This window comes from Aplidium turbinatum, chromosome 1, assembly GCF_918807975.1.
Source record: "Aplidium turbinatum chromosome 1, kaAplTurb1.1, whole genome shotgun sequence".
Taxonomy (NCBI): Eukaryota; Metazoa; Chordata; class Ascidiacea; order Aplousobranchia; family Polyclinidae; genus Aplidium; species Aplidium turbinatum.
Genome location: NC_137472.1, coordinates 20,675,179 through 20,694,035, shown reverse-complemented (window position 1 = coordinate 20,694,035; position 18,857 = coordinate 20,675,179). Strand labels below are relative to the sequence as shown.

The 18,857-nt window shown below is 37.2% G+C and overlaps 1 protein-coding gene across 1 annotated transcript in view; it reads right to left on the bottom strand.

The window, feature by feature from the left end:
- Positions 1-10,261: 10,261 nt before the first annotated feature.
- The window catches only part of LOC145777906 (uncharacterized), a 29,666-nt gene continuing 21,070 nt past the window's right edge, over positions 10,262-18,857 (bottom strand). Inside the window, exons 7-8 of the mRNA XM_082589265.1 lie at positions 16,080-16,216; positions 10,262-13,025 (exon numbers count right to left, since the gene is read on the bottom strand). Of these exons, the coding sequence (XP_082445391.1) occupies positions 12,969-13,025; positions 16,080-16,216 (194 nt within the window). The 3' untranslated portion in view covers positions 10,262-12,968. The remainder of the gene's footprint in view (positions 13,026-16,079; positions 16,217-18,857) is intronic.

Genomic DNA, 18,857 nt, shown 5'->3' with positions numbered 1-18,857 from the left:
CACTCCAAGGTTTGTTGATTTGGCGACGGCAATGTTTTTGCCGTCGTAGATGGAAGCTAATTTCGAGGGCTGCGTAGAAGAGTAAAACATTTTGGAGGGCGAACAAAAATTTGGCCTTTGCAAATACAGCTACCGCAAAATGACTTGAGACCTACCTTATTTTTAAAGAAAAACACAGGTTTATTTGTAATAACGCTTTTATTAAAAATAGTCACTTTTGTTAATATTTTGTCGCATTGCCCTTGTTTTTGATAACCATTTGCAAGCGTTTGGGCATAGAGTCGCTTAAATTTCTAGAATAATCCGGTGTCATTTCCAGACACCACACTTTTTTCAGCTCTTCTTTAAGAGTATCCAGGTTAGGAGTTTTTTTTTTCGGCCATTGTTCTCTTCATTTTGTGCCAGCAATTTTCGATGGGATTTAAATCCGGGCTGTTGCCAGGCCATTCAAGAACATTTATTGTTGGTGTTCAAGGAAGTTGTTACTTTTTTAGATTTGTGGCAGGGTGCACTATCATGCATGAACACCTCGGAGCCATGAATGTGGAAGAAATTGAGCATATGCTCCTCCAAAACTTGCATATAGAGATCAGCGTTCATTTTTGTGTTTTTTGGAAGAAAGTGCAGGCCTCCCCTTCCCTTCTCTCCAGAAAAACTTCCCCACACCATGACTGACTGTGGGTGTTAACAGTCGGAACCGTATATCGAGGATCAAAACGATCAGATGACCTTGGACGCCGAACCGTAGTAGACCCCATCTTAAAGACCTGGAAGTTGTTCTCATCAGAGAACATTACTTTTCTCCATTGCTCAGTGGTCCAATGGGCATATTTCTTGGCAAATGCTAGCCGTTGTTTTTTCATCCGCTCATTGATAAGAGGCTTTTTGACAGCTTTACGGCTCGGAAGATCCAAGTCCTTTTGGAGGCGGTGCTGAACTTCCTCTGAATTCTCATCACTACTTTATTCTAATAAAATGCCCAAAGCAATTCTACAGTAACATTGTCTTGCTAATAGCCCATTGTGTACGTATTATACATCATAATTGATTTGAGTGAAACAATTGCCTTTTATGCAATACACAATGGTTTAATACTTATTGCAATTAAAAACGTGTGAAAATGATCGAGGTCTCAAGTCATTTTGCGGTAGCTGTATATTGTCAAAACCACAATATTACTCACAATTTCTGAGGTAGTGTAGTCTTAGAACTCCACACTCATCAAATGTACGCCGGTGAAATGTAAGCCTACCATAATGTACCGTAGGCTATGCTACCTACTTTAGTCTACTTTCAACACTTTTCACAGTCATGTGTGTGTATTTTTTAAAGTATTTATTCTAAATATCTCAAATTTGGTCATTTTCTTCTTCTTTCGTTTGAGACTAGATCAAATCAAATTTGGTCATCATTGGGTGTAACCTGACAAAAAACTCACTGTCCACTTTGAAACGCACTACAAACACATTGATGCAGCCAAACAAAAAATAGGTAAGGCTACTTTGAACACTGTCCAAACTTATGCACACCAACATAGCGCTAAATTATAAAAAAACACTAGATGCAATCCAAAAACACTAGATCTAGTGGAAAAACACTAGGAATGGCAGTGGCACCACTGATCAGCGCTTTCGAGTTTCGAGTCGACACACGTGCAATGCCTGCCAAAGTTGCCAGAGCCTACAAATTTTTCCAGCCAAAAATTGCAAAAACAATCCAAAATTTTTTCGCACATGGTGCAAAAGGCATTCAAAGCATATAGGTAATTTATGTACACTAAAAATGACCAAAACGCTTGTAAAGCAAGGTTTCGTTCCCATTTTTTGGTTTATTTGTAGTCTGCTGCTCGGCTTCAGCAAATTAAATTATTGTTTTTTTTTTAATTTTTTTGAAGTTGAGTCGAGAAGGAGCGATCTTCCTGGCGTCAACACTACCTGACTACTCACTATAGAACAGCGAGCATTGTGTTTTCGCTAATTAGTGTAGTTGTTTGCTTTCCCCAAAGGTAAGGATTCAATTGACTGACAAAAGCAGCGGTTGAGTGTCGCATGAATTAGTGGTGCGATACGGATGAGTCCAGCCTCATTGGCGAAACACGTGTCTGTCGCTAAATTCTTGCGACACTCGACTGCCGAGAAACACATGTTTTCTGAAGTTGTTGCAATATCGCGATTTAAATCAAAATTAACCAAGGCTAACAAAGCAGATTATTTGAAAGCTTGTTATGGATTAAAATGCAACATCAATACTTAAAAGACAGCTTATTCGAAAGAGCCTAAAAAACTACCACCCGATAAACCGAAAAATAAAACGATAGCCGAAGTCTAAACTCTAAAGGAATCCAATTTAGGGAAAAAATTAACAATCTGACAACCTTGCAGTGACAGTATTCATAGAGTAGAGCAGCATGGAATGGAGGCGGAAAGGGGCTTGGGCTTGCCAGGAAATTTCTTCATTTGAGAAAATCTGACTTTAAAATTGATGAAAGTAGAAGTTTGTGAGAAAATAAAAAAAATGAGAAAATCAGGAGGAAACGATTAAAAATGAGGAAATCAGGAGCAAATTTGGCATAGAATTGGTAAAAAGCAAATTCTTGCTCTTTCAAAGTCAACTTTTTTTCCCGCGCTTTTACAAAGTAAGCAGCAAAGATTTTGCTCTCCAGGTCTAAATATATAAATTGGATTAAAGAAAAACTTAGGCCTGGAGAATAGGTAATTTTAGACAAATTAAGAAAGGAATTTAATTGTGGTCATTTCAGTCCAAAAATATTCGAAATTGATAAAGATTTCGCAAAGACAGAACAATTCAAAGAAACCCATGTCAAGAATCCAAGTCTGCGGTTGCCGCATGTAGCAAACAAGCAATTGACTCGCCAGCCTCAGCTCTGAAAGAATAGGGATGAGGAAAATAAATTATTATCCAGTGAAGCAATTGAAGTACAGTACGGTAGAAAATTGATCAAACAATGATTAGTAAGCCATGTGGATTAATTGTTTTACATTCTATTGTGTAACATCTTGTTTGCTGCCCATTATCAAATCCGTTCAAAGTTTGTCCTAAAATTTTTTGTTTTAAATTTAGTTGTTTTTTAAACTTTTCTGTATTAGTGTGTGTTGTATCAGTATAAATCAATTTAATTAAACCAGCGCAAGAGTTTTTAATGATAAATTACTTAGTTTTTGACATAAAAATCGAACGTTGGCCAGCAATCAAGCCTAGTCAGTTTTTAAGCAGGGCTGCCAGACAAGTTTGGATCAATCGCACATAGCCTAAATCGACAAAAGTGCTTTTTTTTCTTGTTTTTATTTGAATGCGAAGTGTTTGATTTTTTTTAATTGATTTTAAATTTTGTTGCTTTATGTCAGTGGAAAAGTGACAAAAATTGTCATAAATTGTTATTTTGGGCTCAAACTTTGTAATGATACGTCGCCTGGATTTGATTTGTTAAATTTCGTCTGAAGAAAACATTATTGACCTCTTGTGTTGTTCGGTTACACTCAAATATTTCTCATTTACTAGTTTCAGGATTGTTCGCTAGTTTCATGCAGCCTAACAGGTCACACTGAGAGTCACTCAGCCATTTCTTTTATGACAGAACAATAGGCCTATACCTTTTTTTAAATTTTGATTATTTTTGTATTGTAATAATGTTACTAAAAATGTTTTTACTCGTATAGTCTTTTACTATTTATTGGCTTGAACTTTTCTCTGTTGCACTGAAGTTTAAACGCCCTTGCTACAAGAGTTTATTGATTTTAAAAGTTTTTCCTATTTTTAATCACCCGGAATAAAGTTTATATTTGAATAAAAAACCACAGGACTTCACTTGAGGATCGCAGCAGCACATGATTTTTTTTTTCTTTCATTAATATTACTCAACATCAGCCTATCTTGTTTCAACGTAATTTGCCGATGCTTGATATTTGTCACATTAAGAACTGGGAAGCAGCTGACTCGATGACTGATATAGTCTTTCGCTGCTTCCTGTCTGTTGTAGTATTTAGATAGCTATTTTATTCGTATTGTCGCAATTGTCGCAACAGACAAAAGAAAAGGTTTCTCTCTCTTCTCTCTCTCTCTTGTAAGCTTAGTTTAAATGGCAAAATCGTCATTTCCGTAGGGTGGCAATTGACTTGTAGACCGTATGGTCGTTTCGTTGTCTCCCAGTCGGTATGGGAACTTGTGTAACTTTGCATTGTGTACATTAATTGCATATTTCAAACATCTACCTATGTTCCTGTTACTGACAAATAAAACATTGATTGATTGATTGATTGAACATGTGGAAGAGGCCACTGCTGAGCGAAGACCTTTCCTTTTCTTGCCAATTCAATCGCCTGTGTGTTTTATGTAGCCTACCAGTTTGTTGTTCCATATTCTTTGTCAATTTTTGTCTCTCTGTAAAGCTCATAAGCAAAAGCCTTCAAAAGGTATCGCTCATTTATTTATTTTATTTATTTAATTGTATCAGACAAAAATGCTATTAACCAAAAGACTAATCAAAACCAAAAAAAAACCTACATCTCCATCTCTCTCGTTTGCGTTTGTTTTTACAGGGTGACCAAGTTGTTAATTTGTTAGTCCATCATCTATTGTCCTGATGTCTTGCTGTATGATTGACCTGTCCATGACTAGCCTACTTTACTTTTTTAATAGTTGTCTCAATATCTTGTAATTTTGTTTGATTTCGAATCCATTCAGCAGTTTTTTTGTCTCGCTATGTTAAACTCATCATAAGTCATTCATGTGCTCCTTGCATTGATGTTAGTCAGAGACTCCTGATTGTAGTTTAAGAGTTAACTTTTTTGCAAGGTTCCAAGTTTTGGCACCATATGTAAGATTTAGAAGAATGCATTTGGTCGTAGACTTGTTTTTTGAAAAGGGCAATTTTGACAAATGAACTTGATCTACCGAAGGCTTGTCGATTAAAGTTAGTCAGAGACTCCTGATTATAGTTTAAGAGTTAACTTTTTTGCAAGGTTCCAAGTTTCGGCACCATATGTAACATTTAGAAGAATGCATTTGGTCGTAGACTTGTTATTTGAAAAGGGCAATTTTGACAAATATTGAACTTGATCTACCGAATGCTTGCCGATTAAAGTGATATTCTTCTTGTTATTTCACTTTCTTTGCTGGAGTTAGTTGTAATTTTTGTCCAAGATAAATATATTGATCAACTCTTTCGATTGTTATTCCATCAAGTGTAATATTCCTACCTATTTCTGACAATGTATTAGGGGAAGACGAGGCAAAGCGAACGCGGACATCGCGATTTCTCACGCTTTGTAGGCTACTCTTTGGCTCCCTTTAACCCGAAGCACCGCAGTTAGACAACTATAAACTGCATTTACTGTGGAAAAATGGCGACTGGCAGAGCACAACTCGTGTCGTGAGAAATAAAATGTGTTTTGGCATGGTTTGTAATAAGAAAGAGATGGAAAGGTAACTACCACATTCGTTAGCATAAGCCATAGCCTACGCGAATTTGTTGGTATAGCTTTGTTTTTATCTTAGACATTGAGACAATATTTGTTGGTAACAAAGGCAACTTTTACCTAAAACTTTACAGGTTTCAGCAGAGATGTTATATTGTCTAAAGGCTATACTTTGGGGCAAAGAGGGACAGCTGTATTTGGGGCAAAGTGGAACAGTGCATTAGGGAAACATGAGTCTCAAGAAGTCTAGATTGTATCTGTTGTTTTTCTGTTGATTAAATTTTTGTTTAGGCTACCACTCTTTTAGCATTCAAGATTAACTTCCTCAACCCGCCTCTGCCGATATTAACGCATCCTACCGAACCCTTCGCTACCCCATAATCACGCCGCTCCCGCCTCCACGGGGCGTGGCAGGCCGGTTCTTTAAAGTCTCTGACCTGGCTATGTTTATTGTGTTCTTCTCGCCGTGTCAATTATTTTGTACTCGTGCGTCGTTGATCAAAATAAATCAGTTCATCATCAAAAGTGTAACCAAGCCATGGCCGCCGTTACCTGCCATGTGTCGTGCCCGGTCGGAAGCGCTCTTGCAGGGACGTCCTGTCACTTCCGTTCGTTGTAAGCTCCCTCGGGAGCTATGCCCCGACGAGCTCTCGAGCTCTGACGGCCTTGGGCGTTCCTTCTCGTGGGGTAGCAGAGGTGGCTAGAAAAGTGGCTTCCCTCTCAATCGAAGGATTCTTCCGCGTCTGAAAAGCTTGGAACGCCGGGCTCACTTGTGGAGGGGCTACGTCATAGAAACGACGACTTCAGCGATCAGAAACTTATTCCCCAATAACAGAAACGTTACAGTAAGTATCCGAGCGCGCAAGACAGCAAACCGTTTAGACGTCGTAACCTTATATCAATTGTCTTAAAATTTATCACCTTATGTCTATAAACCATTGTCATCTTTTTTATAATGCTCCAGTCTCATCAAACCCAAGCATTCAAAAATGAACAAAGGAAAGGAATAAAATGTCTCATGCACATAGTGAATCGAGACTGGTTTAATAGCAATTTAGTAACTTCAATCATCACTAGATCTCTATGTATTAATCAATCAATTGTTTCGAATTATCTTACGTTGCCTTCGCCTTGTAACGCTGTTCTTGCCCGCTCGGATCAACCTCGCTCTGCTTTCAACACATTGATCAACACGATCCCCTGATCAACTCGATGCAGCCTCAAAATTTCCACCCCAATTTTCTACTTTTTCCTGGAAATGTAGCCTATCAGTGCCTCTGGTTTCGATCGCTAGCCTCCCCGACCCAGCTGGGCGAACCTGCCTCAACGTCTGGCCAGTGCACATCCGTGCTCGCCGAATCAAAGCCTACTCTTCTCCAGTGAGTATGTATTACATTCCCACCTATATTTTTGTTTCTATTGATTAATCGAGCCTCTGCTCCACATTTTTATTTGAATTTTGTCTGCCGCGAGAGCCAAATTACTCTTAAATAGTTGACTTTCTTCCTCGTGGTAGACCCCAATTTTATCCGCTCTGCCTACTGGCAGACCGGGTATAGGAGTCAAGTACCTGCGCCGAGGTCGCGTGAAGGAGACGTGGGCACCGCCCGGCGGTCAATTACTGCCGGTTCCAGCGTCCACACGCGACGGGTCGCCCGGCCCGTCGCAGGCCATCTCTCTGGGCTATGCAGAAAGAGCCTGTCTCCTTGGCCCGCTCCGACATTCTAAATTTGCGGACGGGTCATGTAACGTTTTCGATCCACACTCTCCCTCCACAGGTACCTCGACTCCCCAGCCTGGCCCCCGCGACCTAAGCTGGTGGACTTACCCCTCCGGGTGCATCGTCACCCCTAAATCACGCCGCTCCCCGCCGCCGCGGGGTGTGGCAGGCCGGTTTACCAAAGTCTTCGACCTGGCTATGTTTGTTTGTGCTCTCTCGCCGTGTCAATCATTTGTACCCGTGCGTTGTTGATGCGAATAAAACAGTTGAACACTTGACTTACGCCGATTGAGCACTTTACTGGGGGCACCTTGCTATGCATTGCGCAAAGTTCACTGCTTGCAGTTTGAGCACTTTGGCATCTGTCTGCAGTTGTATATATACCTGATATACATATGGGCAGCCTGTATTAGATTTATGGGTTACATATGGGCAGCCCATATTATATTTGTGGGTTGAGTGTGAGCAACCCACATGAAACCCATAAATGAATATGGGCAGCCTATATGGGGCAATGTGATGCCCGCGGACACAATGTGTATGGGCCCCATATGGGCAGCTCACATGGGGCCAGTACATCAGCCCATATGGGTCCCCACGTGGGGCCCATATGGGCTTGCTGGCAGGGGCATTCTGCAATGAATACAGCGCTGTATGAAATCACTTATTATAAAGTTGGATTTGAAAAAAATTGCCAAACAAACCTCCTCCCATTAACAATTAGTTGCGTTGAGTTGGATTGGTGTAAATCTGCAAACCGCCTATTTTTTGTTTTCCATGCTAATTGACAGTTCGGCTCTGAATATCACTTTATTTTATTTGCAAACAAATATACAATACGCTGGTGGCGTTGGTTAGCCCATGGCCACCTAAAGATACGGCCTGATTTGTTACATTTTGCAGAAATTTCCCGGTTTTTCTAACTTTGGGCGAACGTTTAAATAAATTTTTCCAAAAATTAGATTTTTACGCTTTCTTTTCTCTTTTCTCCAGATGACACAATAGGTTTTAACATCCTCACATGTTAAAAAACAAAGAAAATTTGATTTCGAAGATTTTAGTCAGACTGTTAATTTTTCAATAACAATCTGATTTAGCGTTTTTCAACTTACTTTTTTTTCATTTGCTGCTGCTTCCCCAAGGCAACAAAAAAGTTTTATGTCATTAGGAGACCGCAAAAAGTAAAAACATGTCAAAAAATATCAGTCAAGCACTAGCAGTAGCCGTAATCAAAATGTGACAAATCAGGCCGGATTTCAGGGTGGCCATGGTTAGCCTTTATTGTACGGTAACATTTAAACGCCAAGTTATTATTTGAGATAAATTAATCAAGGTGGAAAACGTGTGGCCATCTAGGCCTACATGATGCGCATGACTTATTTCTAATCATTTATTATTAATTTTTTACTTTGAATTATTTCATTACATTATAATAAGTGCTTTTTGTAAGTAGGCTAATTCACTCAATATCGAAGAGATAATTAAGATCAAAGTGATTACAGTAAGCTAGTTAAGGGTAGCCTAATGTAATAAGAACTACTGACCCATCGGACTCCAGTTACAACCTAGGCTTGCACATTAGGCTAGCAAAACCTGTATAGCCTATAACTTATATTCAGGTTTATACATAGCGAAAATAGCGCTGACTGCTCATAAAATTAGAGAATGCGTGGTGAAACCCTACTTTTATTTATTAGCAGGCTTTTTGCAAACACAAGGCTAATGTTTAGAATAGGCGATATAATAATATTCAAAGTTGGCGAGAAAAAAAGCGTAATTAGCATACTCTGTTTCCTTTTAAGAAAGGCAACATGTAGACTGCGCCCAGTAATCGGCATTATCGGCGATAATTCATCGGCGATAATTATCGGCGATAAATTTTTATCGCTTATCGTTATCGCTCAATTATTTTTCAGTTATCGTTTATTGTTATCGCCAAAGGCAATATTTGATTATCGCCGATAATTAATCGCCGATAAATTCTATTTCGGATCAACACACAAGTGGAAAGATCGTGAAAAGTAATATTTTTACTAGCCACCTAGTTAATGAAACTAAAATTAAAACCAGTTCTTCTTCAGTGCCTGAAGTGTGTGTGCACAGGTCGTTATCAGGGGAGGGGGCACGCCCCCCTGCAGCGACGGCCCTGACAACACAATGATTTTTAGAGTTGCAAATTGCAATGCAATGAAATGCATGCAACAAGTCTCTTGTTGTTTTGCTGCAATGGGCAATCGTGAGTGAATTTTACAATTAAAATGTAAGCGCACAGGCAGCACAACTTCCTTTAAAGCGAAGCGAAAGAAATTGGCAAGTGGTTTATGAAAGTGTCGCAATACGAAGCCGCTTTTACATCGGAAACATGGTCTTTCGCGCCACCTCACGATCAACTATTTTATTCTTGTGTTTTCTTTTTTCGTTGGAAGTGTTAGTTTTTAGTAATTGTCGTAAAAAAATAAAATCTCTCTTGTCAAAACATGAAACTTACTGTTTTAAGCGCATTAAATCTTTAGATGAGTAGATTAACTAAAATTGCTTGCCTTGAGACGTGCGGTTACGTCATAAACTCAGATTAAAAGACAAAATTCACACACAATAACAACACAATATCGGTTATAGACTGTAAGATCAATTTTTTTCTAGCTTGGCGATATAACTTTAATCCAAAAATAATAACCGAATGCATAAGTGCCATTTAACTTAAAAAGTTAACCCATTTGTGCCGAAAGTGAAAGTAGGCCTACTTAAAAAAATTTTCGGAAAATTTAAATAAGTTATTGCATAATTATGACCTAAACAACATATCACAATTATTTTTTTTCTTAATTGTGTTTGTAAGTTACTTTTTGAGAAAAAACCGTCCTATCCTAAGACGCTAGGCAAATCCGTTATCAAATTTTACAAGTTTCTTGTGCGTAATGCTTAAGCGTTATTACATTTTACTTATTGCTCAAAGTGATAAATGGAAATGTCTTGTTCAATGTTCATGTTTTGTCATGTCATTATTGTCATCGAGGATTTTATTGAAATGAAAGTTCAAAAAATATGAAGATGAAAATTAGCAAAGTAACACAACATCACTGAAACAAGTCATTGCGGAATATGATATTGCTTGAAGCATTTCAGCAGACCAACATCACATTTTTTGCATCTTGCAGTAGTTTTTGCATGACAATAGCCGGATCGAGTTGCGTGGTAAAATTATGCTAAACACAGTATAACCTTTCTCATTTACTGTAGCCTACCTATGCGACATAGCCTACCTCAATCAAATATTTTTATTCCCACTAATACAGTGCCTACATTGTAATTCTTATCTCAACAACTCAGCGTTCTGCCATTGCTTTAATGATGGTGTTCACAAAGAAAACAAAAAAAATTATCTGAAATTATCAGTAAATTACGATAATTATGTTATTGTTCTTAAACAAACACGACTAATTTGACAAGCTTGATGGATTTCACAGTATGCACATTTTTACTACCAATAACGCTTAAGATTACTGATAAATTTTCAAGCATTTTGCGTTTTTGGGAATTTTTTCAATTGTTGCTGACTTTGCTGTAAACAGCCCTGCAGAAAGCAAAATACAAAGTTTGGAATTTTTGTTGTTGTTTGTTTGTTGTTTACATTTAAATACTTCGCCGAATGCTTAATATTCTCGTACTTTTTATTGTTGCCACTTAAGTTTCTCACTTTACTTTTATAATGTAGCCTATGACCTAATTACCTTCATAATTTGCATAAAAATTTTCATTATTACTGCTCGTAGACTAATTTCGCAGACTAATTTGTTTCTTGGCAACCACATAACATTTTTAGTCATTTTTTTTTAAGTGAACTGCTGTAAATTTTACTGTGCTATGCTGTTGATAAAAGTTGTACTGAAGAGGGTTCAATACCCGAAATCGCGCGATATGCAACATTGAATTTCAAATTGGAAAAATGCAACAGAAGAATTTCAAATTGGACTTGTCTCACTTTTACGCATGTACTCATACAATTAACATGTACTCTAAAAGGTCGTCGTTTATATTATAGTGTTCACATTTTTCTTAAATTTGAAATTTTTTATGGTATTTTTATTTGATTTAATTATTTTGCCTACTGCACGTAAGCGGCAGTGTAACTCAATTGATAAAAGCATCCAACTGGTATCTGAAGATATAATTATAAGCACGGCGGTTACCTCAGTGGTTTGATTTTGGATCAAGAGGTTGAAGATTCGATACCCACTGCCGCTATTGCGATTCTATTTATGCATAACTTTCAAAAAGTTTTGTCCCTTTACAGTATTATGTTCGATTTTTTGTCATGTTGATAAAAACAGTTCGTGCTGCATGGGATGGGGCAGCGCTAATCAAGAAAAAAAATTTTTTATCGTTGTCGGACATTATCGGCGATAATTTATCGTTTATCGGTATCGCTTAACTTTTTTTTGATTTATCGTTTATCGTTATCGCTTTAGGCATTTTTCGTTTATCGATTATCGTTATCGCTTAACTGAAAAGTGAGTTATCGCGCCCAACACTGACTGCGCCTTCCTTAGGCTTAGAGAAGAGTCTTTTATAAAAACACACCAACAGCACATAAAAATAATAGTTTAAGTGAAGAGTAAGCTGTTCCAGTGCTACACAGGCTGTGGCATGCGTACCAGTGTTGGTGTTGACTTTAGATGCCCGGGCAGCAAAAAAATAATTGTTGCTTCAGGAAAATGTTTTACACTTAATAGAGTGAGTTCAAAAATCACTATGTTAAAGTTTTTAGGGCTAAGGCATTTGGTCACGTGTCTCAAACTCCTTCCCTAAACAAAATCGAGAAAAAATATGCAAGTTGTTATGTTTATGCACACTGGCGACTTTTAAAGGCCGCAACTAGGCTACTATAGAAATACGTAGGAACACATCGAATGAATTACCATCAAAATGTTACTACCACGTAAAGATTATTAATTAATCTATCTCTGTTCAGCCTTTACTAGTTTTACGATGATGGAAAACGTATGATTGCATATAACAACGTGACACAGCCAACGCAATAAAGCTATAATGAATCGTTAAAAAATTGTAATGAAAATTAGATTTATTTTGAAATTATTTTCGAAAAGCGGCAATTTATCAAATTTCCCAAAGGGATTCAACATCTGTGTCTGAAAAACGGCATTGAAGTACCGTTGTAGCACAAAGTCAGATACAAATTTTATTCAAAAACTTGTGATGATCATGCTGCCTAATATTGAATTCATAGCCTACTAGAGGCGCTTCATCAATGGCCCTTCAACGACGTGCAATGCCAAATATCAGTCCACAGACCATCTCATATTGGATTGCGGCGCCTAGTAACCAAGCTTCAAGGAGGATACCTTACAGCCACCAATGCATCAACGTCTTCATGGATTGACTAAATGAAAACTGCTTGGACTTATAACGTCATACGAAAAAGCAACAACATCGAAAAAATTTACATAAATTACTGATTTTATTATTATAATATAGGTCATGGCATACAAAAATGTGCATGTCACAACTCACAATACACCAACTTTTATTTCTGCTTTAGCCAAACTGCAAACCAAACCACAGTAATTATTTAAAAGAGTCTACCCTAACACTACACGATCTAATATTAATTGTCTGCGTAGGTCGCTAACCTTGATCGTCTCGTCGATTTTAATGTGCCGTTGTTATTTACAAAAACAATTGTCGCACATGCACATGGAGCACTTTTTCAAGACCTGTAAATAGTCATTGAACAGTTTTTATAACAGTTGGTGCAGTATGCTTCCTTGGTTGAGCAGTGACAATTCTGATGTTCATGCTTTGATCATGTCGATCACGTACAGGTTGTCTTCTAAATTTCGTTTCATCTCCTATAGTCAAGCAAAACAAAGCAAAACTTAGCGGGTTTAACATAATGTATTGCATGCAAAACAAAATATATAACATAGCCTAATAACTCAAACGTTTTCGACACGCACGTGTGTCCCCATCAGGAATTATATCCACAATAGGCTTTAACCTACATAAATCAAAAAATTGTAAGATAAATTTGACTTTGCACTATAACTGTAACGACACTCCGGACTGAAAAGCACAAACTGAACAAATGATACAAGAATGGTATGAGTAAATTATACAGTGGGAAAACAGATCACATGAGGTGTAAACTACAGGCATTTGAGAAACAATTAGAACACACACAAAAGGAACAATGAGCCATAGGCGAATAACTGCTGGTTGAGAGATGGATTGTTACGTTTGGTTGTTAAAGGCATACTAAAGGAAAATTTCAAACCGGAATTAAGCATTAAAATGAGTAAACTGAACATTCAAGAATACATTTCAAAAACAATTACCCAAAAAAATTTGTTTTCAATGGCGCTGGCAAGGCCCAAAGTCCAGTGTTTCATTTATTTTCATTTTTTTCAAAATGACCAAAACGTGCAAACACAGCTCAAGAATACGTCATAAAGTCCAGCAATAACAAAAGCCACGTTACCAATCTGATGTTTTGAGCAAACTGTCTGCTGTTTTGATGTTAAAATGTGCTGTTTTGATGTAAATACATACATAGCCTACAGTCAAATCGCCCGCAGTAACAATTATTGCGTGATCGGTTGATCGCTAGACTTTATGACGTAGACTTTATGACGTTCTTTACAGTCGCACGCTTCGTTGCTCAGGCCAATCTCGTTTTGAAAGCTCTAACAAAAGCACGCGCACAATGGTGGTCAGACCGCAATGGGGCAAAATTTTATTGAAAATCGTTTTATGGTAGCCGGTTAAACACAAAGAACGTGGAAAATCGCCAAGTCAGGTTTTTCCTTTAATACCCCTTTAAGGCTTCCATGATCTTAGTCTGAAAATCAGACCTGCCTTGTTTTGCTTGTCTATGGTTCAAAAAAGCAAACTCTCTACCAAAGTGAATAAAAAAATAACAGTTAACCTCTCAAGTACATGTAGCTCCACACAAAGTGAAATTTACATGCCTTTTGACTCTTTTTTATTTCTTTAAAAGTATTATTGACTCAAAAAGAATGTCTAAAAAGACATTACGAAAAGTAACTACGGACAAAGGCCAGTGTTTCGATCTTCAGATCTCTTCAGCGTAGTAAAGTGAAAGTAGAAAGTTGTCTTGAAGCGTTGGTTGAGGTGATGATTTGAAACTTGAGTGATTGTTGTGAGACAATGAGACAGTTTGTATCCTCTGGGGATCCTTCTCTTGTATCATGGGCCAATCCTATAGATGTTTGCTGGTACACCCCTTCATTTTCTTTGAATTTTTATACTTATATGTGCCGCTAGAATCTAATTTCTTGTATTTTAGATCCATCTCAGATGATTGTTTTGTCCTAGCTCAGTTGCAAATTCTTGTCTTTTTTTCTAGTTTTTATTTTTAACAAATTCCTGCCATTTCTTAGCACAAATTCTCTTAAAAAAAATCACACCTTTTAATAGGCTGTAAAACTACGTTTTGCTGAGGTCCAAATTTAAAACTTAAATCCAGTCTCATTGTCTCACAACAATCACTCAAGTTTCAAATCATCACCTCAACCAACGCTTCAAGACAACTTTCTACTTTCACTTTACTACGCTGAAGAGATCTGAAGATCGAAACACTGGCCTTTGTCCGTAGTTACTTTTCGTAATGTCTTTTTAGACATTCTTTTTGAGTCAATAATACTTTTAAAGAAATAAAAAAGAGTCAAAAGGCATGTAAATTTCACTCTGTGTGGAGCTACATGTACTTGAGAGGTTAACTGTTATTTTTTTATTCACTTGTTGATTCATTCATATCAGTTTGTATCCTCTGGGGATCCTTCTCTTGTATCATGGGCCAATCCTATAGATGTTTGCTGGTACACCCCTTCATTTTCTTTGAATCTCTACCAAAGCTTTATCATTTCCTATAGTTTTGCAAATATTCGGTTGATTTAAGTTGATCACAAGTTTTAACTTCAGAAAAACGACAGTTAAATGGTAACATAGCGTAGGCTACAAGAGTGTCCGGTCAACAGAGCACTTCCCAAAAGCCGAGACCCGATAGCGCGAAACCTATTGGGGCGATATAATTCATAGCGAGATTTTATGCGATTAAACCTGTAGATACAATTTTGGTAAAAAGGTGATTTTCTTGAACCATAGACTTTGTCTAAACCCGTAGAAGTTAAAACTGACAATTCCTTTTACTCTATTTCAATGCTTTCGGTTAGTTTATTTCGCAACTGCTCAAAACCACAAAGCGGGATCAAAATTTTTATAAGCAAACAGTCTTTTGATAATTTAAATTTCTTTTGTACGTTTTTTTACTGAACGTGAATTCAGCACTTTCTAAGATGCAACGCTATTATACTACATATTCAAAAACATTGGAGCAGTAGCCTACAAGTTAATGACATTAAATAGGTTTTCCATATGTTCTCGTTTAGGAGGATTTGTCCTCTTTTCTCAAGAACAACGATTTGTCCTCCGAAGACACTTGAACATGCTCAAATGTCCTCTTCTTGCAGTTTTAATTTTGTATGGTTAGGCTATATATATTTTCAACAAGATTTTATTTTTATGTGACTTTTTGGCAAAAGCTAAAGAAGGTGAAAAAGTCTGTGTGCTGAGACTGAAGCATCCTTGTTTAAGAAAAGGACTTTGCAGTTTTTAGCTTTGCAGTTGAAAGCCTTGCTTGTGGATATTGTAAGTTACATTTATTTCTGTGGTAAGCAAAGGCAGTGTTGGTCTTGATGACCATATCAGAGGGATTTTTTTGTACGAATCTTGCGTTGCCTATTTGAATGAATGGATCACTTCATTTGCGGAGTTCGAATGTTTTGAAAATGCTATAGAAACGGACAATACATGTACAAAAGTCATACAACACATGACAACACAACACTGATCGAAATTGTATGCTGGAGTTGTTTTAAACTCACCTTGGATTGTTTCACAAGCAACATTTGCTTCTGACATGTTTGTCTGTGCCTGTCATATTTTTGAAGTTTTGGCTTCTGAAATCTCTCCTTGACAAACCACAGCTCGTTGTCAGAGGGATCCGTTTTAAGCAAAGGTTCTAGAAATAGAAAATGATAGTAAATAGAGTTATGGAACATGTCAAACATTTATTAATTCTTATACGGTCGTGATATCGCTTTTGTTCAACAAATAGGCTAAAGATCAAATTAAAAAGCCATTGAAAAAGTTTTATGATTGTCTTACTATGATTTCCGATATGAACGTTTGCTTTCCAGAAGTCATTTTTCTCACAACACAAAAGACGATTCACAAGATGGTTTTAACGAGCTGTTAAGAATGCAGCAGAGACGTCATTCGGCTTGCAGGCTGATGAAACTTGTCTCATAGGCCACTATAACTTTGAATTGATTGTCAAAACTTCGTTTAATTGTTTCGCCAAAAATGAACTAAAACGTTAGGACGCTCTCAGGCGCAAGGAACCCGCGAAGATGGCTCGAACAGTTCGCAAGCTTACAAGTGGTAGTTCACGCAAGACTGCAAATATTTGAATTATGTCATCACTTGATCGTAGTTACAGTTTGTAGTTAAAATATCTAATTTTCTAATGAATCGTAAATGGGTTTGAACTTAATATTACGAACCATCTCGTATAAACCATTCTCAAATAATATAATATTTTGAGAATAATTTTCTAATGATATTGATGTACATTAGGGTGGTCCTTAAAAATTTTTTTTTTGAAAATTGAATGGGCTACCCCTGATTATTGTTACATATGATGAAAAAACACCTACAAAAAAATTTCATCCGAATCGGAAAAAATTTAGAACGTGCTACCGCACATTGAAAAGCTGGAAAATTCAAGAAATTTTGCAATTTTCATGATTTTTTTAGAAAATATTTTAATGCCGCTAATGGATAATAAATGCTCAAACACAACTTTATATGACAGATGAAAGGTCTTAAACACTATTTAAACCTATTTTGGGATCACTGGGTAATGATATGAGCTTGCTGGCGGACTTTGAAAATCGTGGAAAATTCAAGGAATTTGGCGATTTTTAAAAATTTTTAGAAGTTTTTTTAATGGCACAAGCTAACAGCAATAGGCTCAAATGCAAATTTATGTGATATAAATTTTATTATTTCTCCAGGAAAAGGTGTAGGCTACTTTAAGCATTAGCATTGTATTGAATTCTTCAAATTTATGACTTCAAAGACAGTTGGTCGTTATCAAGATGAGAAATGGCTCGTAGGCAACTACAAACGTTGTCTCACTGGAGTGAAGCTGCTATCAAAAAAAGAAGTTCTGCTAGTTTATTTCTACTTGCATTGTGTGGAAAAAAAGAAGGTTAGAGAGAATTCCTCTGCACTATCTGACATGGTATTAGATTTCTGGAAAAGAGCGAAAATTCCTTGCAAATTGAAAAAAAAATTGATTGTTACTATTGAAAAACTTGTCAACAACTGGCAGAAACTGAAGAAAAATAAAGAAAACAAAGCAAAACGTTCAAATACTGCAAAAAACAAGGAAACTAAATTTTCTGAAGACTTAGACAGATTGTTTGATATAGCACATCCAAATGCCTTGGAACTAATGTAAATTCAAGAAGACTGTGAGTTTTTAATTACTCAAAGAGAGAAAGGGCGAAGAGGTTCCATGGCTGAAAAAGATATGACTTTAGCCCGTAAAGAAGATCGAGTAAGCGCAGAGACGCAGAATCAAATAGGACATTTAGAGAATCAGAGACGAGCGGGTGAGGCTTATCAGTGAGTATCATCACGGCTTCTAGTGAATATGTACCTGAAAATGATACAACTTTTACTCCTAATTCACTGAAATTGGATCATCTGTCCTCACCTAAACAAAAAAGAGCACGAATGTCTTTTGTAACCCCGACAATGGTTGCTACTTTAGATCGCACAAAAGTGAGTGACCGCTCTGCTACATATGTCTTTGCTGAAACAGCAAAGAGCCTTGGATATGAAATAGACAACTTCACCATCAACAAGTCTTCAATACGGCGAGACAGAATACAATGAAGGGAGAGTATGGCAAGTAGCATCAAAAAAAAGTTTTCTCCTCATGTGCCATTGACAATCCATTGGGATGGAAAACTTCTGTGCAATATCACAGGTAAAAGACACTGTGGACAGACTGCCAGCATTTGTTCAGTATTTAATCCCGTTACAACAATTGGCAGTCTGTCCACAGTGTTTTTACCTGTGATATTGCACAGAAGTTTTCCATCCCAATGGATTGTCAATGGCACATGAGGAGAAAACTTTTCATACTCTCCCTTCATTGTATTCTGTCTTGCCGTATTGAAGACTTGTTGATAGTGAAGTTGTCTATTTCATATCCAAGGCACTTTGCTGTTTCAGCAAGGAAATATGTAGCAGAGAGATCACTCACTTTTGTGCAATCTAAAGTAGCAGCCATTGTCGGGGTTACAGGAGACATTCGTCTTCTCTTTTGTTTTGGTGAGGACAGATGATCCAATTTCAGTGAATTAGGAGTAAAAGTTGTATCATTTTCAGGTACATATTCACTAGAAGCCGTGATGATACTCACTGATAAGCATCACCCGCTCGTCTCTGATTCTCTAAATGTCCTATTTGATTCTGCGTCTCTGCGCTTACTCGATCTTCTTTACGGGCTAAAGTCATATCTTTTTCAGCCATGGTATCTCTTCGCCCTTTCTCTCTTTGAGTAATTAAAAACTCACAGTCTTCTT